Source organism: Tiliqua scincoides, chromosome 5 (genome assembly GCF_035046505.1).
Source record: "Tiliqua scincoides isolate rTilSci1 chromosome 5, rTilSci1.hap2, whole genome shotgun sequence".
Taxonomy (NCBI): Eukaryota; Metazoa; Chordata; class Lepidosauria; order Squamata; family Scincidae; genus Tiliqua; species Tiliqua scincoides.
In genome coordinates this window covers 14,743,613-14,771,339 of record NC_089825.1, presented here as the reverse complement: position 1 = coordinate 14,771,339, position 27,727 = coordinate 14,743,613, and the positions used below count along the sequence as shown (strand labels likewise).

Sequence of the window (27,727 nt, the reverse complement as noted above, 5' to 3'; positions counted from 1 at the left end):
GGCCAAGCTCAGAGAGGTCACTCCAAGCTTTACTGAGTCACTGCTTCCTACTCTTGCAAGCACTTGTGAAAAGAGGAAACCGAGACTCAGAGTTCTCCACAGCTTCTTTGCCAAACCCAGAAGTGATATCACGATGTCGCCACCCCAGCTGCCATGGTTCCTTGCAACACCACTACTTACAGTGGTGGAAAGCAAATGGAAGCTGCAATGTCAAATCCATCCCCTAAAGAGAGTATCACCTTGACCCCCCCCCCGCCCAACCTTGTGCAAGAGGGGTGTGTCAAGTGAGCACTGGCTATAGCTAAGGGACTTGCTGGTAGTCCACTTTGGAGGATAGACAGGATCTCCATCTCCTCCTCAAAGTATCTCTCCAGTAAAACTAGTCAGTGATCAGGGCTATATTCCTGTTATACAAAGCAAGAAGTTTCATAGTATCATTAAGCAACCTATTCCACCACCCTATTATTTCTTGGAGAGAACATTTAACATCATATTTAACCTAAACACATGCCCCTGCTCAATTTCTTGATTGCATGAGTTTGCTACTGCAGCAACCTCTGAGGCAATTGAAAATTCTAATTTGCACCCACCTCATCCACAGCCCAAACATGCCTAGTTTCCTGAGAGATCTTTTGCCCATCTCACAATCTTTCCACTCTTTTTAATTCTGGCATGACATATTTTCCAATTAAGCTTTTCAAATGTTTTGCTTAAATAGCCAAGCACAGATTGTTTTTAATAACCTGTCTTCTTCTTTACATAAGAAATGGAAACATATAAAAATAATAGCATGCAGAATAACCAAGCAGCATACATCAATCTAGCTCAATCCCAGTGTCCTTCTTTACATCCACACCGATCAGCATTCTACAGTGGTAAATTTTGGAGTGAAGGAACTTGTCGTGGTCACATCTCCATAGCAACTCGCCACTAAGTTTATGCAACAACAACAAAATCAACTTTTAAAAGTCTTCAATTCATTCCAAACTGAGATGAAATTTAGTTTTTAAGTTGATTTGCTGTTGTGGCATAAACTCATTCTTAATTATAAAAATAACTTATTACACTGTAAAAAGTATTTTAAAAAGCTAGCCTCTGATTGTTCACTGAGAAGCAAGACTCACTGTGTTCAGCAGGACTTTACACCCAGATAAATTTGCATAAGATTTTAGCCTTCAGCTACATACTGTTTCTCAGGTGCCCCTAGGAAAAGGCTATTGCCTAGGTCTTAACATATGCCCTTAGGCAAATGTTCTCAGTTTGCCTCCTGCTGAGCCAGATTGTTTTTCTTAGCTAAGGTTCTTTTTAAAAAGTTTTAAGGTCAGCATCTGAGAGCTCCTGCTGATGACATTACTGTTCCTGCTCTAGGAGAAGTTCAAGTGTTCCAACAACCCTCCCTCCGATCAATAAGTTCAATCACTGAACTAGGAACAAGTCATTTCACTCTATGGAAATTACCTCCGTGAGGTACTAAATTTTTAAATTAAATTAATAATTTAGCACTAAATTATAATAATAAATGCATTCAGAAGTGAAAGACAAGATTTTCAAATTAAATCTATTGTTAAACTAAAATTCAATAACAGAGGACAACCATGAATATTAAAATATGCAGGCCATCCAAGCAAATTTACATTTAGAATCTGAAATCATCCAACATTTTCCAACAAGTCAGACAGTTTTCAAAAGCAGAAACATAGGGACCAGCCAGTATACTAGCTTGTAGAAGCATGCCATATCAAACCGTAGCAGTTACCATATCAAACTTCACCATGACTCAGAAATTTTAGAAACAATGAAAAACAGATGTTCAAGGCTTCTTTCATTGCATGCAACTAGTTGAGTAGTTCTTTGGATCAAGACCCTAAAGTTTGCTCTTTTACAAGTGGGCTCAATTTTCCTAGATCTTCCATATTTTGTTCATTTCCACATTTGCTTCTTTCACTGGGTTCAGTTCCCCCCCCGATGATTATTCACAACTATGTTTCATAGAGTCATAAAGATGTGATCTTAAAAATGGACTTCTCCCCAACACACCCTTCATTATACATTTCACATTTTGCACTAGCCCAGTGGTTCTCAAACGTTTAGCACCGGGACCCACTTTTTAGAATGAGAATCTGTCAGGACCCACCAGAAGTGATGTCATGACCGGAAGTGACATCATCAAGCAGGAAGAGTTTTGACAATCCTAGGCTGCAATCCTACCCACACTTACCCAGCAGCAAGTCCCATTTACTATCATTGTTAAAAGCATATACACAGTAGTGTCAAGTACAGATCTGTAACATTTCCCCAAATGCAATCACATACCATGGTATATCTATATAAATCTAATAAAGTCTAATAAATGCCAAGTCTAATAAATGAAAAATAAAATACTGAAATGATGGAGATTCGCCTGAAACTGGCTCGCAACCCACCTAGTAGGTCCTGACCCACAGTTTGAGAAACACTGCACTAACCTACTATTCTCTCTTTTATCTTAAGTACTATTGATACTAGCAATAAATCCTCCAGATGCTCTAAAGTCAATAAAATGAGCTCCTCCAAGCTTCTATACTCACTCTGTCTTTGTCGTCAGCTACATCACAGAGTATATCATCACAGTCAAGGATTCCCCCATCACCATGTTCCAGACGATGCACTTGTATCCAGTAGCTCGGATCCTGCATACAAAAGACAACCATTAAATATCATAAAACAAAGATGTACCCAATAGCAAGTAACTCCACTGTAGCTATCATGCTTTTGAAATGCAGGCCCGACTTCAGCAAAAACTCCCTGCCCTGGAAAAGTAAGAATAAAGTTATCTTCTATTAACACAGACAATTGGTCTTCCTTGGCCAGAATGCCAACCGCTTGCAGTGGCTCTCCCAGATCTCAGCCAAGAGAACTTGCCAAGTCCCGCTACCCAAGATCTTTTAATAGGGATGCTAGGGCCAAACCAAGCACAATACTGAAGATCTGCAATTCAAATCTTCCATCTCTATTTTTAAAACTGCTTGGGGGGGGGGAATCCCCAATTCAAATCAGGACACAGCACTTGAGGAGTTTTGATCACTTTCCCTGTACACCAGTTCTCAAATTTCTCCCTCCTTCCCTCCCTCCCTCTCACCACACACAGAGGCTACCTATACTATTTTAAAAGCTGCAAATATATCTTAATTAGCTTCCAGGAAGAGCATAATTTACAGTGAGAACACAGTGGGGCCAAGAAGGATTTATTAAAAATAAAACACCCTCTGTGGGTAATGTGGTCCCAACTCAAATCTGACAGCTGCTTTGGGAAAAAAAATCAGTCAATCATGGATTTCCATGTCTTGTCTAGTTTGACCATGAATTCAACATAGGTTCATTATAAATTAGCAATGGGCATTTCTTTCAAAAGATATACATTATTATTAATTATTATTAACTTTATTTTTACCCCGCCTTTCTCCCCGAAGGGACTCAAGGTGGCTTACAACATATTAAAAACAATTTAAAAACAAATAAAAACATATTAACACATCATAAAAAACAGCAGTCAGAGTAAAAAAATAGGTAAAAAGAGCATAGAGCAGCAGCAAGTCATAAAAGAATCAGGCCTGTAAAAAATATTAAAAGATGTTAAAAAGATGTTAAAAGGCCGAGAACACAGAAGGCCTGTTTAAACAGAAGGGTCTTCAGGCCTTGCCGAAAGGTCTCAAGAGAGGGAGCCATTCTAACAGACAGTGTGAGTACACCTCCTCCTTCATCCCCTAAATCGCAACTCTGGAAGACAAAGAGCAAAGGGCAACAGGGGATATGTAATCATAATGAGGGACTCAGAGACTGTGTAATCCAAAGAACAGGTTTGTATAAATGCATGGAAACCATATGAATAGAAGGGACCCTCCTTCTACAGACTGTGCAGCAAGATGCTTTTCAGACTGGCCACCAGCATGCCTTTTGAGACTAAGAGCCACTGAAGAGACTGCACCAGCTGCCCATCCAGTTCCCTTCCACTCCTGTCTAAACCACCTCTGCTGGACAGCAGCCAGGGATCAGGCATTTTAAGTTGATTCAAGCTGACAGGGACCTAGTGGAAGAGGTTGAAATAGAGGAACGACAAGATCTTAGTGACAGGACCAAATCAGAAAGATTATCTTAGCAACCTGATGTTTCAAATCAGGCAAACAGAAGGCCATGGATGAAGAAACGGCAAGTAAATGGAAGGTTAATCTATTCTAGACAAGAGGTGACAAGAGCATGGGTAGAGAATTCAGAGAAATTAGTCTTTCCTATTATTTATAGTTCATTAATTCCAAGCATGCTTTATTTACTCTAACCAGACTGCAAACTCCAAAGTGGAGAAAGCGAGTGTTACAGAGCCAAGAGCACAGAGTTAGACTATAACAAATAAGCAACTAAGACATTCCTGAACAGTTAATCACAAACCTGTTACGCTTAGAGTCAATGAATCATGCAGTTCCTCACTGATTTACATCAGGGATAGGTAGAAATTGTTTTGAAATTTTGCCTTTTCTAGAGGCAGCTTTTGAAGTGGTTAGAGATCAATTTCAGGAGATCTTGGCATAGATAGTCAAAGATTTTCATTTAATTAAGAAAGGGGTGTTGTCTTGAGCATTCCTACCAATACAATTTCACGGCCATAGCTAAGTGACATCCCATCAGTTTAGTTTACCAGTTCATACTAATTTGTCACCCCACTTCTCTGTGTCAAAGGAAACACCCAAAGAAGCTCAACAGCCTGAAAAATCATTCTGTTACTATCATCTGAGAAGCAGATAATGGAAGGTGTTCAGGTATGAATAGCCATCACCAATATTTTTGGCAAGATTGCTTTTGATCTGGGAGGTACTAAAGTGTACTATAATTTCTGTGTCTTTTCTTTTTCCATTAACTTCTACATTATATGTACATCTCTATTCCTCTGCTTTTATTTTCCACTGAGATGGCTTCACTGCTCCACTCCCTGGCTTTGCTCACTTTTTTTTTTTTAAAGCCTTCAAAGCCCTTAAGATGTAATACAATCTAGGTGGTACTCAGTGCATATTTTCCTCTCCCAAACACATCACTGTTGCCAGCACAACTGTAAAAAAAGCACAAACTCTGATGTCACACTCGCAAAGAAATACAGATTATGAAACAGAAAACATCTTCCCATCTCATTTGCCTCAAAGATTCACAGCCTGAGTAGAAGTTTCTATTTATACAATCCCTATTCATTCTGTTTGGAATTTTAAAAAATGGAATTTTTTTAAAAAAGAGAGCACACGAGTATGAATGTATGTACATACTGCCTTTAACCTTTAACTTTTAACCTTGATACGTGCAACATGGAAGTCCCACATGGGAACTTCCTTGTCCTTCCCTCCCACAGCAGTGCCCAACAGTTTCAGAAAATTCTGTTAGTGCAAGACAGGACATGGCATGGAAAGCTGCAGAAGGAGTGAATTTGACAAAGATTTCCCCCCCCCCCAGTGTGCACAGACAGATATTTCTGCAATTCACACAAATCTGGGTTAGGATACAACAACAAACTATAATATATAGCATCATAATTAGCTTGCATCTTGTATCTGCTCTTACAGACTGCAGCTCCCTTTTCCAGGTATCTTTAAGCAGGAAAATATGATGGAAGTGCCTCACCAATGCTAAGGGAAAGCAAGTACTTCAGTGGTAAAGCATACACTTTTCATATAGATTTGCTTAAATATATACACATTCAAACCCTGGCATCAACTCAAAGAATCTTGGGTAACAAAGGCACTGGTCATCAATACTGCCTAGCTAGGCTGATCCTCCTGTGCATCTGAGCCAACACTTCATCCAAATCTGGTTCCAATCCTACTGAAACTCTTTTTCCTCCGAGTTCAGTGGCCTAAGGCCCATGCTGACAACCACACTATAATTGATAGTTTAATATTACTAGTAACCAATACAGTTAGCCTCGCTACAAATATGCATTGCTGACTGAAATGAAGGGGGAAAATTGCATTGACTCTCAACTCTTTCCTCACCAGGCCCCTCCCTACGCTGTTGCAGGATGACAAAATGCTAGGAGGAAAAAGAAAAGCAAAACAGGAATCTCCAGTTGGGTGGACTTCCAAGTCACCCATTAAGCTGGGGAGTGACCCACAAAAGGCGATGATTACGCCATTTCACAAGGTATCTCAACTACTTTAAGCAAATCTTAATACCCAATATGCACAACAAGTTACAAATGGAAACTCTATAGGGCAGAACAATATGGTTGGGAACCTCTATCAATTCAATTCTGAAGGGCAGGGAGAGTGAACAGTTGTCTCTGGTAGATAGAGATAGATGGAGTTGTCTGAAATTAGAATCGTTGTGATGCTAAATAAAGTACAGTAGGACCTCTGATAAAGGCACTTTCTTTAGTTCTGTTTCATTACAATGAGCTTTGTTGTGGGGATAGACAGCTCTAGCCCATGAGACTAATTTATTCTAGCCAATCAGCATCATTGTCCTGTCTTACCTCCTATAGCACTGTTTCAGACAGCAATCAACTTTCAAGGAACAGACCCACCCACCCCCAATTGTTGGAGGTGTTAGTGTAGTTACAAAGCATGTTAGGGCTTAAACCAGAAACAAGTACCCTGTTCTCAAATCTCTGTGGAACCAGGACCAGTGGTCAGAGGAGGGAACTTTGTCACAATGCAACTCTGCCTAGAAAAGGAGTTTGTCACAATGCAGAACATCTAGGAATCAGGCAATACAGAAGAACCAATGGCATTCTACTGCTTGCTTATTAATGCCTCAACAAACTTAGTCTAATCAACTGGTCACTAAAGAAGGCCACATGTGTTATCCCTCTGCACTTCCAGATTTCCCACCTGCTGCCTACTTATTGCTTTCTGTTCTCCACATACAAGCTGGACTTTCCAACTTGGACTTTGTCTGCACTTGTATCTAACACTAAATAACATCAGATATGCAATGATTGCATTTTAAATATTTGTACATCACCCTACCCAATCACCAGCTGGTAAAAAAAGAAAACAAAGGAATGGCAAAAGCAAAACCAACTGGGAAATGGAAACCCACCTGCCAATTGTTCCAATATGACAATGTACACCAGTGAAAATATCCTGTATTCACTTTGCCCAGAAGACCAAGTGGAAACAGAAATACGGCACCTTCTCCTCCAGCTCTGCAGTCATGTTATTGGGGCAGTGGAGCTGGTAAAGGAGGCAGTAGTAACATTCCCGCTCCCCCAATTCTCTTCTATTGCTCTACAAGACATGCAAGCAAAAAAGGATGGGGACAGCAACCAAGTGGAGCAGTCAATGGATGGCCATGGAGTGCCCGTACTAAACTGCCACCTCCCCCAGCCTACCACTCAAAGCAGGCACTGACTCAGAGGTGGACTACCCGTGTGTAGAATTCAGGGTCTAGAAGAGGTAGTGCAAGGCTCTCATAGCAGTCAACCAATTGACCAATAAAATACATAGGAAAATATAGATTAGGTTTATTTTAAATAATATACATATTAAAATACAGAGAAAGCTTATTTTAAATGCAAGGTGAGGAAAGAGGGAACAATACAGCAAACAGGCTTGAGAAACGTCTTAAACATTGGTGTGAATCTTGGCAAAAATATGTTAGGAGAGCAGTGATTTTCAACTACTGTGTTGTGGCACACTGATGTGCTGCAAATGGTCCCTGAGAGTTTGAGGGAGGGTCATGTATTAGTAGGACCATTGGGGAATGTGAACCCCTGGCATCAGTGCAGTCAATTGTCCAAAAATTGATGGCGTGCTTTGACAATTTTAGCACCTTCTCAGTGTGCCATGAGATAAAAAAGATTGAAAATCACTGAATTATAGAAAAATGTAAAAGCAAAACAACTCCATAATGGAGTTGTTTTAGATATATTAATCATCTCAATCTCACTCTCTCTCTCTTATCTGGTACTTAATTCAAGGTCAGCTTGAAGAGTCTATCAGACCTCTCTGATCACCAGGAGGCAGGTGACTGCATAGCCATACACACACACACACACACACACACACACACACACACAGAGCAAAGCGAAAACACATCCAAGCATTCTTGCATTTGAACACAAGAATTCTAGAGTATGTTTTAATTGGTCCATTTGAACCATTTGTGACCACCTGGGCATCCCAGGTGGCCAGGTCAGGTAGGCTTAGATTTCTAATCAATAGGTGCATGCCAATCCAAGCAGACGGCCTGGCTAGAAGCCATTGTTCTTGCTGAACTCAAAGACAACAAGGGATACATAAACTGACCTGTCTGTTTAGCCATGTGGCCTTTTTTGCATTACTCTAAAAGTGTCTTGGGGAAGCCTCTTTCCTACTGACCCTTTCACAAAGACTTCACCCTTTCAGGGAAACAGGTGGGAGAAAAACAACAAAAGATAACCCATTCATCACAATCTGCAATATGGCTGAAATACTAACCTACCTTACAGGGCAGCTGTAACAATGACTGTGTCAGACATAATACTAATCACAGCTAGTCATAAGTCAGACCCATAACTCCCTCTCCCCTAGACGCTGCAGCAAACCAAAGTTTGTTATATTGTCCAAACATGGCAAATTGATTCACAAAAAGCTGGTCTGCCTACAAATCAAGCCTGGAAACTAGCATCAAAACTACAGCGTTCCACAAACAAGAAATAGGACTTTCTAATCTTTGGGTACAAGGAGAGCAGGGAGTATGCCAGTCCAAGGCTCAAGGCTGCTTGTGGCACTAAATCACTGCTTAGTGTTTTGTCTAAATCAACTGTGCATGAAGCACTCTCAATACTCACAAGAGAGCACTGTTATGCTAACTATTACTCAACACCAAATTGCTCCTCAATGACTCCTTTTTAAAAAAAGAAAGAAAAAAGGTATTGTTTCTCTTTTGTGAGAAACATACATAGGAGACTTACAGCATTTTCATTTATAACACAAATCTACACATTTTGGCTGGAAGGCAATCCCCTTGCAATTCTTCCTGTTTGACAAGGCCTTGGCACAAAATAGTAGGTCAGCAAGACTAGACAGCGCAAGAAACAACCCAATCTTGTTTAACAACAGCTTATATTACAGGTAGGATCTCTCAAGCAAATAGGAAAATGCTATCAACTTGGGCCTCCTCTCTGCATCAGGCTGCCTTTTCTTCAATTCTTCTTTCATTCATTCTGTGCTTAGTGATGAAAAACACGCTATTTTCTCTTTCAAAACAAGAATTTTATTCTCCCTCTGAAACCTCTATCACCAGCCTCGAGGAGCGTTTCTCAAACTTGCTACCCTTGGGGAACACTCAGCTGCCAAGAAGCTCTGATGCATCTGACTCCTGGGAGTTGCAGGATATTTTAGAGACGCTTTCAGTTCACGTGGGGGGGACCAGACCAGGCCTTTTCAACACAGACGCAAATTACAAGTACATCATTTGCTTATATTGGTGCATTGCAGGAAAAATAATTGATGATGGTGGACAACCTGTCATTTGGATAAACTGCCATTGTGGTCTGACATTACTGATTGTGTGTGTGTGTGTGCGAGAGAGAGAGAGAGAGAATTGAAGAGCCTCCAAAATAAGAGTTCAAAGAGCCTCAGTGGTCCCAGAAAACATTTTGAAAAACCACTGAACTAACCCAAGTATAGCACTGCCTGCCTTCAAAACACACCAGTTTGAAATACAAAATAATGTATTAAAACCCTGACAAAAAAGGTATCTGCATTAAATTAAACATAGCAGTCAACATCGAAGGCAGGAAAATTAGGAATCTATTTTTGTTTCCAGATTGGTGAGGCTGCCATTTCACTGCTGGTTCTACCAAATGACACTTGCTAAGGTCCGGATGGAATTGCTCAAGTGAGATGGACTGATGTTGTGGTTACTCCCCCTTGCCAACATCTCCTGCTCCTGGGTGGGAGTAAGCATGACATATAAGAATAAGCATGTCAATAATGGCTATATCTACAGCAGGGGTTCCAAACCCTGGCCCAGGGGCCACATCATGCCCACAGCCAGCCTCTGATCCCCTGAGAGCCTCTGGCCCAGTTGACCAAACACAACCAGAGTTGTGCTTGTGGGGTGGGGGAAGGGGGGTCCATTTAAGTGTGTGCTTTATTTATTGGGCTGTGTTCGTGCTTGGAAAAGTCCTAGACATTTCAGCCCATTCGTTTATTCATTCATCTAAGTTCCATCTCTAATGTAATAACTTTCTGGTCATCGGATTACTCCTCTGACTTTATTCAAGGTGGTTTACATAGGAAGGCGTTTCTAACTCCCTCAAGGAGATTTTTACAATCATAAACGGTTCTCTCTTTCAAGAACCACATAACATTTCAGATGGATCTTCCGGGTCTGATCTCACTTCAGGCCTCCAGTGCCTCTCACACAGGCTGACGAGCAGCTCTTTCATCTCTCACATGGAGGGCAGCCAAGACACTTCTTCGCTCACACACCGAAGAGCAGATGGAATAACTCTGCTTGGCTTGTCAGCTGCTTCAAGGTCTCGTCGGGAACTGCCGGTGTCCTCGAACTGGCGACCTTCTGATGTCTTTGGGCTAACGGAGGCTCTACCCTCTAGACCAGACCTCCTGCCTAATGTAATTACTTAAATTTTATATTTAATTTTTTTTCCGGCCCTCAGCACTGTGCCAGATATTTGATGCGGCCCTTCAGCCGAAAAGTTTAGAGACCCCTGATCTACAGAACCATTAACATAATGTCAGCCATGCACGTGGCACTTTCTAAAAATATAAGGGGATCTGCCCCAAGGGAAAGCAATCTAAAAACAGACACAAAGGAGACAGCAGAGAAAGGGGAGGCCAGAATAAACTGGAGAGGGGGGGAATAGGCAATTATTGCAATAATGTGTACTGGATTTAGTTATTTGAGGGCTATGCCAAAGTGTTCATAGGAAAGATGAGTTTCGGGGAGAGAATGTGAAGGAAATAGAAAATGGTCACTGCATTTTCATGGGTTGAAGCGAGGTTTCATGTATTATCTTTCATGTATTCCTTACAACACTGGTTCTTACACATTTAGTTCCAAGACCCACTTTTTAGAATGAGAATCTGTCAGGACCCAACGGAAGTAATGTCATGACCAGAAGTTACATCATCAAGCAGGAATGTTTTTAACAATCCTAGCCTGCAATCCTACCATTACTTACCCAGGAGTAAGTCCCATTTACTATCATTGTTAAAAGAATATACATAGTAGCTTGTTAAAATTACAGGTCTGCAACATTTGTCCAAATGTAGTCACATAGCATGGTAGCATAAGTCTAATATATTAAAAATAAAATATTGAAATGAATGGGGACCCACCTGAAATTGGCTCGCAACCCACTTAGTGGGTCCCAATCCACAGTTTAAGAAACACTGCCTTACAACATTCCTGTAAGGGGACTATTATTATCCCTAACCACAGACTGGATACTGAGGCTGAAACAGTGCCTCAGTTACCCAGATTACCCAGTGAATTCTTGGCAGAGGCTTGATTCAAATTAGGAACTTCCCAATTCCCGCTCAGTCTTTATATACAAAATTGTTAACATAGGATTTTTAATATATTTATCTTTTCAAAATAGGCAATATTTCTTGCCAAGTTAAATGTAGGTTAGCTAACATGCCAAGTGCTATATTTTCCAGTCACTTTAGATGAGACTGACTCCCCAGATTATGCATGTACCTTTTAAAACAATGTGTAGTTCTAGTCAAGATTTGGATCAGCTGCTTTACATTTAACTTACACAGCATGTGGGAAGATCTGCCAGCTTATCAGAAAACTGGAGAGAAAACACAACAATGTGATTACTTAGCTACACTCTACAAGTCAAAACAAGTGAAGTCTCTGACTTCCTGCTTACACCCAGTTGCATGTACTATTTGATAGCACTTGAAAGTGACTTTAAAAGGTAAGAATAACACGACCCAGACACTAAAGATATCAATGAGGTTTAACTACCCATATAAAGCAAGGAAAGCTCTGAAAAGTTGCATCCTTTTACAACTTTACAATCTGCTTCTCCAAGTTTACTATAAAAATAAATGACTGGTCAGCTAAACAGAAAGAGAATCTTTCCTAGTCTGGTTAGGTACTGAATGGGAACTTGCACCATGGAGACTGAAAGTGCCAGGAAAAAATAAGAAATGAGGTTAGCCCCAAAGAACCATATACTGTACAGAAGGCAAGTCAGTCACAAGCGCTGTTCTGAAATTGCTTAAATGTTCAGACAGTGCTACAATATGCTGGTTCTATATTAGTTTTAATGCTTGTGTTTGTGCAAGTGTTTGCACAAGCAAAACAATATTTTTGTTTTCGTTGCACATTCTTCATGCTGTGAAGTGCAACATATAAAACTCCTTCCGCTCACAAGAAAACCATCTCTGGATCCAAAGCCTTATCTTAAAACAACTGAACACAAAACAAACTAGCTACATCTCTCTCTCTCTCTCTCTCTCTCTCTCTCTCAAATAATAGCAACAGGGAAATGGAAAGACCATATAAAGACATAATGCTCAATCTGTTTTCCTTAACCATGGTTAACTGTTGAATCTAAATCCATGGTTGAGTCACAAAGCATATCTATGAAATCTTGAAGTAAGTCTGCATTAAATACATCTGTACCAAGTAAGCTACAGTATAGTAACAATTCCTCAGCCTCTCTGCTTCTCAGGAAAGAAGCAGGTCTTCTTGGTGTCTCCTCATGGTGTTTATCTGGAAAAGAACAGTTTAGCAACTGTGTTTTTATTTTATATCTGAGATCTTAACCAGGAGAAAGGTACCAAACCATGGTTAGTACCACCCATGGTTAAATATTATCATTCCCATCTAACCTGAACATCCTCCTGCCCCTTCCTCTGTGGTTCTCCTTGAGTCTATTTTGGACTGTGATGCACTTGGGGCAGGGACCTGTCTTCCCTACTGCTGAAAGCGTCAATCACATTTATGGTACTACATAGATATTGTTGTTAACATCATCATCTGCATCAGACAAAACTGAGCAAATAACACAATTAAAACGCACACTGAACACACTCAGAAAAAAGAAAAAATCCACCCCCAAATTCTTTATGTTTTCAGTCTCTTCTGTCCAGGAGTATAAAGGAATGTTTCTGTTCCATATAACAAGATACTATCAAACTACTACTACTCTGGTATATTTTTCATTCAATACTATATGGGACCAGTGCTATCTAAAAATTTCAGACGGGACATTTATCCATCATTTTTAATGCTCCAGGAAAATATGGGGGAAAGTTCTGAAACTCCCCAAGCATTGTGCTTTTATTTTTACACTATTTTCTGCATTTTACTACCCCAGCTTGTCTGCTTTTATGAGTATCCCACATTAACATCTTATGCTCACAATGCCAACATCATGCAAAAAAGATCCCACAGTACATCTGTGTAGGAACATGTTTAAAAAGGTTGCCACAGGAAGGCCAGCAGAGAGCACTGTTTGAACAGCACTAAGACAATAGAGTAACCTAAAAAGATGGCAACATTTCTTCCTGTGACTTGCAGCAACTCCACATAGTGGATGCTGAATCAGCTGCTCATAACATGCTCACTACCATGCAACAAAGCACGGGTTATAGAGCCCACATGTTCATCAACAGTTGTGTTTTTCTACCCAAATGGGGTTGGCTCAGGCACATACCCAACATCATCAACCTTCATCTACCATCTTTGGAGGACATCTATACATCTTGCTGTCTGCAGAAGTCACATAGTAATCTGACAGACCCCTTCCATCCGGCTCATAAGTTCTTTGAACTGTTGCCTTTGGGTAATAATAATAAATAATAATAATAACTTTATTTTTATCCCGCCTTTCTCCCCAAAGGGACTCAAGGCGGCTTACAACATATTAAAAACATAATTTAAAAACAAATAAAAACATATTAACACATCATAAAAAACAGCAGTCAGAGTAAAAAATAGGTAAAAAGAGCATAGAGCAGCAGCAAGTCATAAAAGAATCAGGCCTGTAAAAAATATTAAAAGATGTTAAAAAAGATGTTAAAAGGCCGGGAGCTCAGAAGGCCTGTTTAAACAGAAGGGTCTTCAGGCCTCGCCGAAAGGTCTCAAGAGAGGGAGCCATTCTTAAGTCAGGGGGAAGGGAGTTCCATAGCGTTGGTGCCACTACTGAGAAGGCCCTATTTCTTGTAGACGATACAGAACTATTAGAGCAGCACCACACAATTCCTGAACAGTTTCTATCCTGCAGCCATAATTACGTTGAATAAGGCGATATAGTTGTTACCATGCTCCTGGGCATTATGGTCTGTTATACTGTTTTTATATTATGATGCATGTTGTATAGAATGTGTGGGTGAGTGTGTAGAGTGTGATTGTTGGAATTGTTGTATATATTTATGCTTGTATCTCAAAGGTGCATAAATTTCGTTGTGCTATAGCACAATGACAATAAAGTTATTACTACTACTACTACTACTACTACTATTCTGCTCTATGCATCCCACAAAATGGGATGACAGAACTCTGAACTAAAGTGGATGTAAAACTTCAGAGGGCACCAGAAGGTCATATCTCTAAATGCTCCCCTAGGTTAAAAGCTCCCTCCATGTAGTAGGTTATCACATCAGGGCAAAAGAGTAGTTCGCGACTTACAGGGAGAGAGCATTAAAATGATGCACAGCTTTGCAGTTTGAAGTGGTACAGAAGCTGAGAACTCAGAGCTCTGTGCACAGCTGAACTGTGTACAGGTGGGGCCTCCGCATCTGCGGATCTGGCTCAACATGGGTTCCCCAGACCTGCACTGACCCAGACTTGTCCTAACCTGAATCTTCTGGAGGCAACTGGAGAACATCCCCAGGCCTCAGAATTCCTTACTAGGCATAAAAACATCCCATTTCCCTCCGGAAACTGGAAGTTGCGTTGTTTCAGCCTTTTCAACCATTCTGAAGCCTGCTGATGCTGCCCACAGAGACTTCAGAAAGCCCTCCGGAAGGATTAAAGGGGCCAAAACCATGGATTTCATTATCCATGGTTTTCTGTATCCGTGGGGGGTCCGAGAACGGTTCCCCTGCAGGTACCGAGGCCCCACTTGTATTGAGCTACTGTGGCATACCACTGAAGAGATCCCAAGCCCTGGAATGGCTTGCCACTAACCAAGGCAGCTGCTAACATTCCTCAACAATTAGACTATAAAAGTTTCTTGTTCACAGTGGTAGCCTGGATTGATTCTCACTTGCTCTAATTCTGGGCGTGTTTCCTGGCTTGACACCTGCTTCTGGCTCCCTCCGAATGGCCGCTTACAACTCCCATCGGACACCATAATTCCACCACTGTAGCCTGCTACATCAACTCTGTGTAATGTGTAAAGCCCATTGAAAAACCAACAGGAACCACTTCTCAGTATGCTTCAAAAACATGCTATCATCAAGAGGAGAATGGCATACCCCTTCTCCTGAGCAAGCAATTTGCAAGGGCTTCAAGACAAGGCAAGCCTCCAAAAACCCCACAATGCCACACAGAAAATAATTTCATCAATAGAAGGGAACTCCCTTTGGCAGTTCCTTCTAGTAAGTGAGGAGCATGAGGTCAGCAAGCACATGTGAAAAATTAGACCAATAAACTAAAGCAGAAAAGGATGATGGATTGTCCTTCCTGACTTCATATAAACTAATGCTCATTAAAGTCGGTAAGTGCCCATCACACTGAGTTAGGCCTAGAAACAGCTTATGCTTTGTGGGGGAGAGAATGGAAGAAGAAGGGTGGCCAAGAGGAAGGAAAGACACTCTGCCTTCCATTCTACTGCTTTCCCCAAAGCAATTCAGTGACAGAATAGGCAGGAGAGAGGAGGCATTGACTGCAGCAGCAGCGGCGGGTAAGTAACTAGGTGCTGTGAGATACTTTCACAAACATACATGGGACCACAGTCACAGAATTGGGGGTCCCTTCCTTAGACTTTCTGAATGCACAAGGGATTGCACAACCCACACCTTTTCTGCTAAAGCCAGGAAATTCTCCTGACTTGCCCAGTTCTCTAATTTCTGACCTCGGGTCATTCACACTCAGCTTAAACAAGTTCGGAAACGAAACACAGAGAACTAGTAATAGTGAACCTTCCTTGCACTGTGTACAGTATAAAGGAAGGGCGATGGAATCTAAAATTCTATTTTTCCTCTTTAAAAGAAATCAAGCACTCCTTTGTCTGCTTGCTAATAGGGTCAATAAGTTTCCCTGCATGCTTCTGTAGTACAGGAGAGAACAGCCAAAACAAGCACTCAGGTTGCTTGAGGTGGGGAAAAAACACAGCTCTTATTATATAAGTTGGAATCCAATTACTTTCTTTAGTCCAACAACTCAGTAACAACAAACACAATGGATAGAATTACATCTCATTCACAAGACAGGGCTGCCAGATTTTCAGACAGGGAAACCTCATCTAGTAACAACTAAACACTCAGCAGCTAAGATTTTTCAAAAATGCACCAGATGAAACTAATGCATTGTGTGCAATCCAATGTGATTTCTGCACAGTTTCCTAATTTAGACCTATACCTGCAAGGGACAAAAATGAATGGTAGGTTGAATGAGTTCACAATTATCGTGTCACACATGTTCTTAATTGGAAAAGGGGGTTGACCGAAAACATTGTAAAAACAACTGCTCCCAAAATTGTGAACAAGCAAAAAATTCCTTGTACACAAGATTATCGTCAGGTTCTAGATGTGAGTGTTGGGTCTGGACAGGAAGAACCCTAGTTCAGCTGCTAGGTGGTCAAACTATCCCACCTTCCCAAATGGATAAGGAGTACAGTCGGCCATCGTTATCTGCAGGGGATCCGTTCCATGCACTCTCCCCACCCCCACAGATACTGAAATCTGAGGCCCTCCATGGTGTGGGCTCAGCATCTGCAGAAAAGGAAGGCCCATTTACTATTTAAAAAACTGCTAACTGTGAAGCTTAAGAGCAGCAAAAAATGGTTACCACATTGACACTCTTCACATGTATAACCAGTGTGTGTGAAAAGTGAAACAAGAATGTGTTTGTTGCCCTAGAGGCCTAGGGCAAATGCTTGCAGGGGCAGGTGGAAGGCAGCGGCATGATGCCTAGGATTGCGCCGCTCAGGGGGCTGCAGGGACTTGGGAGCACTTACCCAAGCCTCCTGCAGCCTCTCTGGGGAGCCCAGTGCGACATTTGACAGGGCTCCCCGCAGCAGTGAAATTAAAAGTGCAGCAATCGTGCTCCACTTCCGCTTTAGCGGAGGCGGGGCGCGATAGCTCTGCTTTTACTTTCATTGCTGCGAGGAGCCCTGTCAAAGGTCGCACCGGGCTCCCCACACCCCTGGGAGGCTGCAGGAGGCTTGGGAAAGTGCTTCCAAGCCCATGCAGCCCCCCTGCCTCCAGGCTGCCCCTGCCCCTTAAGGGGGCAGAGGCCAGGGCCCACAGGTTGGGGAGTCGCGACGCCCCAGTTTGAAAAGCCCTGCCCTAGGGCTTCCCAATTATTACAAAAGAGCCTCTGCATGTACAAATGCTACAGTAAATTGACTATGTTCGTGCAATTTTCACCTTGGAAAAATTATATTTCATGTGTTGAGGACTGCCTTCTACTAAATACCCAATCTTAATCTATGCACAGTTTATACCTGTGGAGGCTCCTTCAGAAGTTGAGCTGAAAGCATTTACAGGATGCATTTACAGCAAAAAACACCAAGTCTGATTAATGTTGTTTAAAGTTATATTGTATTCATCATAAAGTGCAAAGACTCCTTCTGCACACCCCTTTCCACAGCACTAGAAAGCTCCAAGAAAATAGAATGAGGACAGGATGAGGACACTTAGGTGCCATGCATTAGCGAGTTTTAAGTCAGTGTCATTTGTTTGGTTGGTCCACCAGCTACCTAGTAAAGCAACATTTGACTTCAGATATTAATTTACAACCTCACTGCATCTTTCTCAAACTTCATGGAAACTGGTTCGGAGGTTGAACTGATGATTAGACCTGAAATGCAATTTGTTGTTAGTTTTTTCCTGCCTTTCTTCCATGACAGAACTGGCAAAATACACAGGGCTCCGAGGGCATCTTCTAGCCCAGGTATTAAGCAGACCCAAACCTGTTTAGTTTCAGCAAGGTTGCATGTTACCGTCATGCTGTACTCTGGGGAATAGCGTACCAAATTTGCACAGTCCAAGATCTAAATGTTCTAAGATCTAAATGTTCCAAGAGCTAAAAGCGAGCTATCATGTGACAAACATGCAACTAGAATTTCAAAGGTCCCACAGTTAAGCAATTTTAAAGATGTGCTACCTGGAAGGCAAAAGAAAAGTAAAAGCAAGACCAAATTTCTTCAAGTTCACAAACCAGAGATGAATGAAACAGTTCTTCCTAACTCAAAACCACTCGGTTTTGAGACCCTTAAGCAGTGGTTCCCAAACTGTGAGCCATGGCTCCCCAGGGAGCTGTGGAACCAACCAGGGGAGACATGGAATCCTCATGAAGAAACCACCACACTATACAATATATAATGGAAAGCTGTGTTCAATGGCTCAGTAGGTCAAGGGAACCACCATTAAAACGTTTGGGAACTACTGTCCTCAGGAAACTGTTGTCATCCCATGACGTTCTGTCCCAAATCTGGTCCTCCCCATCAGCCCACAACTGGCTGAGTATATGGTCTTGCAATCTCCCTCCCCAGTTAGATAGGTGCACAATAATTAAAAACATTGAATTTAGAAAAAACATGTTATTAATTAATTTTACAGACACGAGCCTGATAAACAGTGAAATCACCTATGCATCTACATCAATGAAGAACGTAACATTAAAACATTATTATTATGAATACTTATACACCAGTTTTCAACAAAAAATTCACAAAAGTTTACAGAGAAAATCGACACATGAGAGATTAATTCTACAATGACTGCAATTCTACACACGTAGATAGGATCCCAAGGGCAGCCCAATCCTAACCAGACTCTCATGCTGCAATGTAGCTGTGCCGGTGCAGCCCCTGCTGCATCTAGTGCAAGAACAGAGGCTGCTGGAGATCTCCCCAAGAGAAGGGGACATTCCTTTCCCTGGGATAAGCCCCGGAAGCCGCTACAGGGCTACTCAGGTTTGTGCCAGTAAAATCGCTGGCGCAAGTCCAAGCAGCCCCATGTCAGGAAATCAAGAGTGGGAAGGGGGATAGGATATAGCAATAGCCACAGCCGCAGTTCCTGCCCCCCTCCAGGGCCTGATCTTCCCCCTCCCCTTGCCCCATTATACCCCTTCCCCACCTCTGTTCGACCTTCCCCCTGCCCCTCCACTGGCCTACAAAATGCCTATCAGCTCCAGTGGGCAATGCTGTTCAACTGGCGCCAGCAGGCCAGGGCAGGCCTGTCCGCCAGTGCCAGGGTCCTCCACACTGCCGCAATGTGCCTTGAAGCACATTGTGCGAGGCATTCCACCAGCGGTAAGCAGCTTAGGATTGGGCCATGAATTTAATAGAACTACTTCTGAGTAGACACACACAGGATCACAGAAAATCAAAGCTATATAAAAACACAGTCTTCATAAAAAATGTTTTAAAAAATGACTGCCTCTGAACACAAAAATGAATTTAAGTAGTGGAACATGATGTCATTTTTTACTCTGAGGAACACCTACCAGAAATTGTATTTTTAAAAAAAAAAAAATCTCTCAAATTATATTACACTACCATCCTGCTGCTTGTGACAAAATTAGCACTATTCATTTCCTGGACTGAGAAACATGAAGTGGTCATTAACCCATTTCAACCACCACCAGGCTAAACACACAACCTCATTCCACTCAATTTAAATGACAGTCATGGCCAATTAACTAGTTGCTCTTGGATGTCATTTTAACTGTAAGAAACCACAATTCCAGTTGCATAATTTCATTTGGCTAACAAAGGCCACACATTCTCACAGGCCATTAACCCAGAGACAGTCCATTTGTTCTGCATCTCTTTCTCTTGAAGCTCCTTCCTTTTGAGTTTTTGGTCCAACTGTTCCTAGAGACAGCAGACTCTCTTAGATGGTTCAGAAGCAAAGCCAAATCAAGTTCTATCCACACATCACCTGACAAACCACGAATGACAAAACATGAGGGGCTCTTCCTATGTTCTTAAGAGTGGAGAATGGCCACCAAACCTGAACCTTCAGTCTGAAGCTGGTTTGCAAACCACCATTTGGACAAACTGGGTTTGGCATAACATTCAAACCAACAAACCCTTTTTATTTTTCCCACTGGATCAGGCCATAGGCCCATCTAGTCCAGCTTCCTGTATCTCACAGCGGCTCACCAAATGCCCCAGGGAGCACACCAGATAACAAGAGACCTCATCCTGGTGCCCTCCCTTGCATCTGGCATTCCGACATAGCCCATTTCTAAAATCAGGAGGTTGCACATACACATCATGGCTTGTAACCCGTAATGGATTTTTCCTCCAGAAACTTGACCAATCCCCTTTTAAAGGCGCCCAGGCCAGATGCCATCACCACATCCTGTGGCAAGGAGTTCCACAGACCAACCACATGCTGAATAAGAAATATTTTCTTTTGTCTGTCCTAACCGTCCCAACACTCAATTTTAGTGGATATCCCCTGGTTCTGGTATTATGTGAGAGTGTAAAGAGCATCTCTCTATCCACTCTGTCCATCCCCTGAATAATTTTGTATGTCTCAATCATGTCCCCCCTCAGGCGTTTCTTTTCTAGGCTGAAGAGGCCCAAACGCCGTAGCCTTTCCTCATAAGGAAGGTGCCCCAGCCCAGTAACCATCTTAGTCGCTGTCTTTTGCACCTTTTCCATTTCCACTATGTCTTTTTTGAGATGTGGCAACCAGAACTGGACACAATACTCCAGGTGTGGCCTTACCATAGATTTGTACAACTGCATTTGGGGCATTTGTACAATGCCCCTGGTTTGGGGCATTGCCCCACTCTCAGAGGCTGCTGTTTGAGCTGCTGTCTGATAGCATTGGAAAGTTTTTCAGAGAAGAGAGTGACTACACAAACTATGGTTTTGCCTGTATACCCAGAAAACAAATTGTGTTAGGAGGTGAATTCAGTCATCTCTAATGTGGCATTTTCACCTTTAAGAAACCAGTATATGTATATATAGTTGTTGGCATCCTTTACCCAGAAAACAAATTGTGTTAGGAGGTGAATTCAGTCATCTCTAATGTGGCATTTTCACCTTTAAGAAACCAGTATATGTATATATAGTTGTTGGCATCCTTCAGTCTTGGTGGTTCTGGAACAGAGTGTCCTCTCCAGTGCACGAAGCCTGGGTAAAGTAGGTATGGAGGATAGGCTGTTACCCATGCAGCAAATCCCCCCTCTCCACATCGCTGAAATGGTCCAATGGAAAGGCAGAGGCCAATACGGTTGGTTCCAGCGGCGTCGCAGGAGTTGCCAGAATGTGACTGTGTTCAGCCATGAACTGCCTCAGGGACTCCGGCTCCGGATTTTGCCTCAAGGTTGACTCCTCAAGCCTTTCCTATAACTGGATGTAGCCACAAGGCAGTGGAGGTTTGGGATCAGAGTTTTCCTTCTCTCAGATGAGCTGCCTTCCCAGGCTGATGAGTCCCATCTACCCGGTGGCTGTTTAGTCGCCTCTTACGACAAGTACAGCCAAACTGAGGGCCTATTCTTATCCCCAGCCCCCAGGGGTTATATTATAGTTTATATTTTTATAAACTATGGAATATTTAAAGTCACTAATTAATCAAGCTTCTTTAACTGGTAAAAACACACTTCAGTGTCTTCTAAAACATAAAAGGATCATCCTGTCAGGATTTATAGTCAAAAGGCAGTGCTGAAAATATACTTAAGCTGTATCAGGCAAAAATTCAGCCAGAGAGCCACTATAACACTCTGGTAAAGGATGAAACTACAAAGAGATTCACAAGGAAGCCTCTCACCTACAACAGGTGAGGGAAAAGTTCTTTTTTTTCCCCTATAAAAACTCCCAGATTAATTGTACTCACATTAATTGTGTTTTGAGTAGCTAGGTGTTTCTGCCCCAGTTCTTTTTACTCACCTCTGTCTCATACCTGACAGGAGCCAACACTCAGATTGAGGAGGAGATACAGTAATGCCTCCAATAGCACTAGTTCGCTATATTGCTTAACTGTTTGTACCAAAGGACAAAGTGTTTCCCCTGAAGGCCCTGGTGAGTGCATGTTTTGAGCTAGAAAGAACTAAGCACCCAAGGTTGCTAGGGGAAAGGTGGGATAAAAATACCAATAAATACAGGGCTCTTTGTCCTGGGTTGATGGACAGCTACTACAGCGAGTGAGAGCCATATATTCTGGCCAAATCAGCACTGTTTCACTCAGTGCTCAGCTTTTGAGGAATAGATTATCTATGTTTGTTGGAGATATGACAACTGCCTTAAGTCACATGTACCTGGCCAAAGTCAAGACATTATCACAGAAGAACAGTGCTGGAATTCAAGAGAAAAAAATATATGGGTCAAAACAGATCACTAATGTGGGACTGATATTTAAAATATCCAATGCTGTAACTCTGTGAGACATTGTTCTAGCTACAAGCTGAGCCAAGTCTAATTACAACCTCTTGTAGGAGTGTAAGCACACTTGGCCAACAATGACCTGCTTTCCAAATGGACAGAGCTACAACAGCAGATGTTTAGCCATTTCTGCCCAGATATGCATTTCTGTTGCATATACGCAACAGGGATCAAATGTGTATACCTATGGGGCTGGGCAGAAATGGGTTAAGCAAGGACCATGGGCTGAGTGGCTATCTGTCCTCAATGAGAACCTCACACCTTTAGAACTTTGTTAAAACTCTGCCTTATGTACAATTGGAAACATATCACTTGTGATAGCCAAAATCACTGACTGAAGGCAGATATTCACCCTTGCAGAAATTCCTAGTGATAGAGGTATATGGTTGTTTACATGGTGCCATTCTTTTGCCACTAATGACATAATAGTCCCCCATATCTCACAGTAGTCCTCATTACTAGTAATAATGCTGGTAGCAATTGATGATGTAAGAACTTCCCCTCAAATAATTTCATTCATTAAATTTAAATCTAAGTTGTTGTAAGGTATACCAAGACTATCCAATAATACATACAACTATCTAGGCCTGGGGTGGCCAACCTTTCAACTTTATGGCTCCTGGACTTTTAACAATTGTGGAGAGAAGAGAATTTCGGCAGGTGTAGCTTGTCATCTATTGGCAACCTCTGATCTAGACAACTTATTGTGGGTTTGATTTGTAGCACTGACAGTCAGACCAGTTAGTACATAGCAAAGACTGACTTGTATTTCACAGGAAAGTGATAAAGGCTGCAATCCTAACCACACTTTCCAGAGAGTAAGCCCCATTGAACAAAATAGGACTTACTTCTGAGTAGACCTGGTTAGGATTGTGCCCTAAGGGGGAAACAATTGTAATTAAACCTCAGTGAAACTTCTTCAGAAGTGAAGAAGGTGACACTGAGTTTATCATAGGAGTAGAATCATATAATAAAATAATGTATATAAGCACACAGTGGTAAATGGAAAAAGGTATGTTAAAAAAAAAAAGTATGAACACTACCCTAATTCCCTAGCATAGTTCAAAGGCAGGATAACTTCATCCACTTAAACATTTGCATAATAAACAAAGATATGTCTTTTTTCCAATAAGGATTCTGAATTAGAGATTTTCAGTTTTGGTACAAGACAGACACAGAAGGTGTTGAAATCACCCACAAATTAACAAGGTTAAAATGCAGTAAAAATATAAGGAGTTCTTTGGATTTTGTAAAACCTGTAAAAATGACCTTGCATTCTACTTTATGCCTTGCCAGAACCAAATTTCACAGTATTCTCCAGTCAGTTAGCCTTAAAAACATGTCTGGATGCCTCTGACTTTAAAAAATAGACCCACAGAATTGACTGCACCCCTGTAGACTAACCGGTTTTAATAAAGGATTCTTTTCATTAGCACATCAGGCAATTGCTGTGAGAAGTTGTCATAGCTCAGGGCAAAATTCTTTTTTCACACAGTTAGTTTTGGTGTAATGAAGGGAAAAAGGACTTGAGGTTTCACAATCAATCTGGGAAGTAAAAAAAACAGCATACTACATACTTACAGGCACTGAATAACAGTGATGATTTGTCTCTTTTCTTGAATGATTCAAAAGTTCCAGTCTTTTGAGTAATAAACTGAGGTGCATGAAACAAAATTGCATATTCAGGATGCTAAAGATAATCAATCAAGCTGTTCATTCTTACAAAAAGTTAACTTGGGCAGTCAACCTGAGGCAGATCCAGGCAGAATTTGTACAACTGCATTAGAACCTAAGACAGACTGACTGGATCAGACAAATATTCCTCTAGAGCAGGGGTCTCCAAACCCTGGCCAGGAGGCCAGATGCGGCCCGCAGCAAGCCTCTTTTCGGCCCACAGCCAACTTCTTGTCCCCTGAAAGCCTCTGGTCCACTCAACTGAACATGACCAGAACTGTGCTCTGATTGTGTCTGGAGGGTGTTCTGAGGGCCAGAGAGGTTGAGCCCATTCATTCATTTATTCACTCATCTAGTTCCATCTCTAATTTATTTATTTAAATTTTATATTTAAATTTTTTTCCCGGCCCTCCATACCACGCCAGATATTTGATGCGGCCCTCTGGCCAAAGAGTTTGGAGACCCCTACTCTAGAGTCTAGACCAGTATCCTGCTTCCAGAGGTGGCCAGCCAGTGAACAAAGAATGGTTGGCAACCTTCAGTCTCGAAAGACTATGGTATAAGCCTACAGCACCCGGTATTCCCAGGCGGTCTCCCATCCAAGTACTAACCAGGCCTGACCCTGCTTAGCTTCTAAGATCAAACATGATCAGGAATCTGCAGAGGTAATTGCACTAAGTCCTCCTCCACTGTGGATCCCCATCAACTGCTATTCAGCAGCAAAGGAATATGAAGCTTCCTGAGAGCCACCACAATTAATAGCAACTAATAGCCAGGGCCATCAACCTTTCCAGCTGCAGGAACCCATTCTTAATCTGCAAAATTGGGGGCCACTGGAATTTACGGCCGATATTAACTTTACTATAATTACTATAATTATTTATTCAAGAGTACAGTAATGTTCTACAAAAACTTAATTAAAAAAAACACCCTGAAGGATCTTGTAAGCCCAAAGTTCCTTACACAGAAACAGAAACCAGTAGACTGTGTGGTGCATCTCTCCATGTTTTTGCAGCTCTGACCTTGACGACTTCCAGTCAACCTCAGCTGGATTCATAATTCCATCCTGCTATGAACTGGATGCAACTGAATGGTCCAATCACATCCAGATGCAGAGAACAGCAACATTACCTGCCTTCAGAGATGGCAAGTCCTAAATTCTGTGAGTAATTCTCACAGAAATACAGGGGTTTTGAACTCTCACATTCTTTTGCTTTATAGAGTGAGTAAGAGAGAAATATATGTAAGCGCTAATTACTCCCAGTTTAACTCATGTAAAGGATTCCTCAGCTGTCAGAAGTTTGGAAAAACACAGCTTGGAAAGCACCTGTGGTGTTTTTAGCTCTTTGGTCATGCGTACTCTTCCAAAAAATTAAGACTGGGGAGCTATAAGCTCCACCAGATGCACTGTAGCTCAAATACACTATGGAAAAAATCTTAATTAGTAAAATAGTAGCCAGATAGTTGAAGCATTTTTATTTAGTACATTTATACCCTACTCTTACACTGAAGGCTTAGAGTGGCTTACAGGTAGTTCCTGGGTGGTCTCCTATCCAGGCAGCTTGGAGTCAGACGTGCTCAACTGGAGCAGTAGCAGTGCATTTAACAACTAGGGTAGGTCACAGTGGTTGCAAATAATCACATCTACATAAATTGTTCCAAGATCTAATCAATTTGATGGAACCACACCTAATTAGAAATACTGGTTCAATTCAGACATTATGCTAAAGTCAGGAGTATCCAAAGTTTTTGGCAGGAGGGCCACATCATCTCTCTGACACTGTGTCAGGGGCCGCGGGGGGGGGGGAAGGGAAGAATTAATTTACATTTCAAAGTTGAATAAATTTACATACGTTTACATAAATGAATATATTAAAGATGAACTTATATGAATGAATTGAAGGTCTTGCAATAGCTCAAGGCCTATAAAAGGCCTTGCACAAAGCAAGGCTGGCCTTTCCTTTGCTGCCACTACTGCATCACAGATGTGAAACAGCAAGCAGTGGAGGGAGCCCTCATCCCACAGCTCACCCGAGAGGTCAAACAGTTGCCCTCACACTGAGAGCAGCTGCGTGGGGCCACTGCGGGCTCCAACAAATCTCTGGAGGGCCAGAGGCTCATTGGAGACTGGGGGCTCCTTAAGGGCCACATGGGGAGTCCTCAAGGGTCGCAAGTGGCCCCAGGGCCGGGGTTTGGGCACCCCTGTGCTAAGCCATGGTGAAGGAAGTATGACTTGACAAGCCATGGTTTCTAATTTACCAGTAAATTGGAATCCATGGCGCAAAGTAAGTTTGCCCACTTTAGGTACCACCTAAAATTATGTCTGAATTGACAAACCACAGTTACAGTCATAGTTGAGAAAACAGAAAACCAAATGCAGACAAAGAGTTCTAAAGCATAATTTGTTTGCTATTCATATTCAGGAAGTCATAAAAGGGTTTGAGTTCTGAACTACCTTTAGTCTGAATCATGGTTGTCTGAATTAAACCACTGATTAATAAGTAACATCATGCTTTGACTGTGAATGTGCTTCAAAACATGAGTCAAAGTCAATGAAGTAACACAATGGTACAACTGGGTAGCAGTTACCTGAACTGAGCAGCAATGGATTAGATGACCTCCAAAAGCAGTGGACTCACCTCTACTTAGCTTTTCAGCAATTGTTGGTGCTTCATCTATTGCCAGAGAAGAATATGAACATGCAGCATCAAAGGACCAATCCTCTCTGTTCCAATAGAACCTGGCAAGCTTATTTTACCAATGTCATTTGCCAGCTCTCATAAACAGAGGAAAACTCAATAAAATTCTTGTTAATTAAGTCCCAATTGGCTTTACATGCATAGCTGACATAAAAAGCACTTTCAAGCAATTTGGCAAGGAAAGATGTTGCACGCATGACAGTATATATTATCGAAAGTGATCAAGAGCATCTCCTTTTTTCAAGACTAAAATCAATACATTTAAGCACTGCAAGTGGAGGTGATCACTATACCGAACAGCTCTCACACTTCCAAGGCCCTAAGCATTGTCTTTAAATCATATAGGTTCTTACTCTATGTGTTACATGCAATATCACACTCAAAAGTCAGAAAAGGAATAAATTATTGAACACTAAAATAACAAGGCTAGCAAGGGACTGCTGCTATGCAGTAATCAAAAATGAGCACAGCAGCTTACTGAGGCAGGAATCAACAACACACAGGATCGAAATGAGGAGCTGGAACTTATTATCTCTATGCAGAAAAATATAAGGGATTGTTGTGCCATGGTTTTTACAAACCCTGGCCTCTGAGCGGCCCGCTTGGAGGCAGGCTGTGCAGCATGGCCTTTCCCAGTTTGAAGAGACACTTGGCCAACAGTCTGAGGCTAAGAGGCAAAGAAGGAAGGCCCATAGCCAGGGAGACAGACCAGGGACAGACTGCACTTGCTCCCAGTGTGGAAGGGATTGTCACTCCTGGATTGGCCTTTTCAGCCACACTAGATGCTGTTCCAGAACCACCTTTCAGAGCGCGTTACCATAGTCTTTCGAGACTGAAGGTTGCCAACTGCCAA

The 27,727-nt window shown here is 41.9% G+C and overlaps 1 protein-coding gene across 4 annotated transcripts in view; it reads right to left on the bottom strand.

Moving 5' to 3' along the window:
- PARD3 (par-3 family cell polarity regulator) overlaps positions 1–27,727 on the bottom strand; it is a 647,691-nt gene that overhangs the window by 550,666 nt on the left and 69,298 nt on the right. For all 4 annotated transcript variants that reach the window (XM_066627797.1, XM_066627794.1, XM_066627795.1 and 1 more), the window contains exon 2: positions 2,568–2,669. In XM_066627797.1, the coding sequence (XP_066483894.1) occupies positions 2,568–2,669 (102 nt within the window). The remainder of the gene's footprint in view (positions 1–2,567; positions 2,670–27,727) is intronic.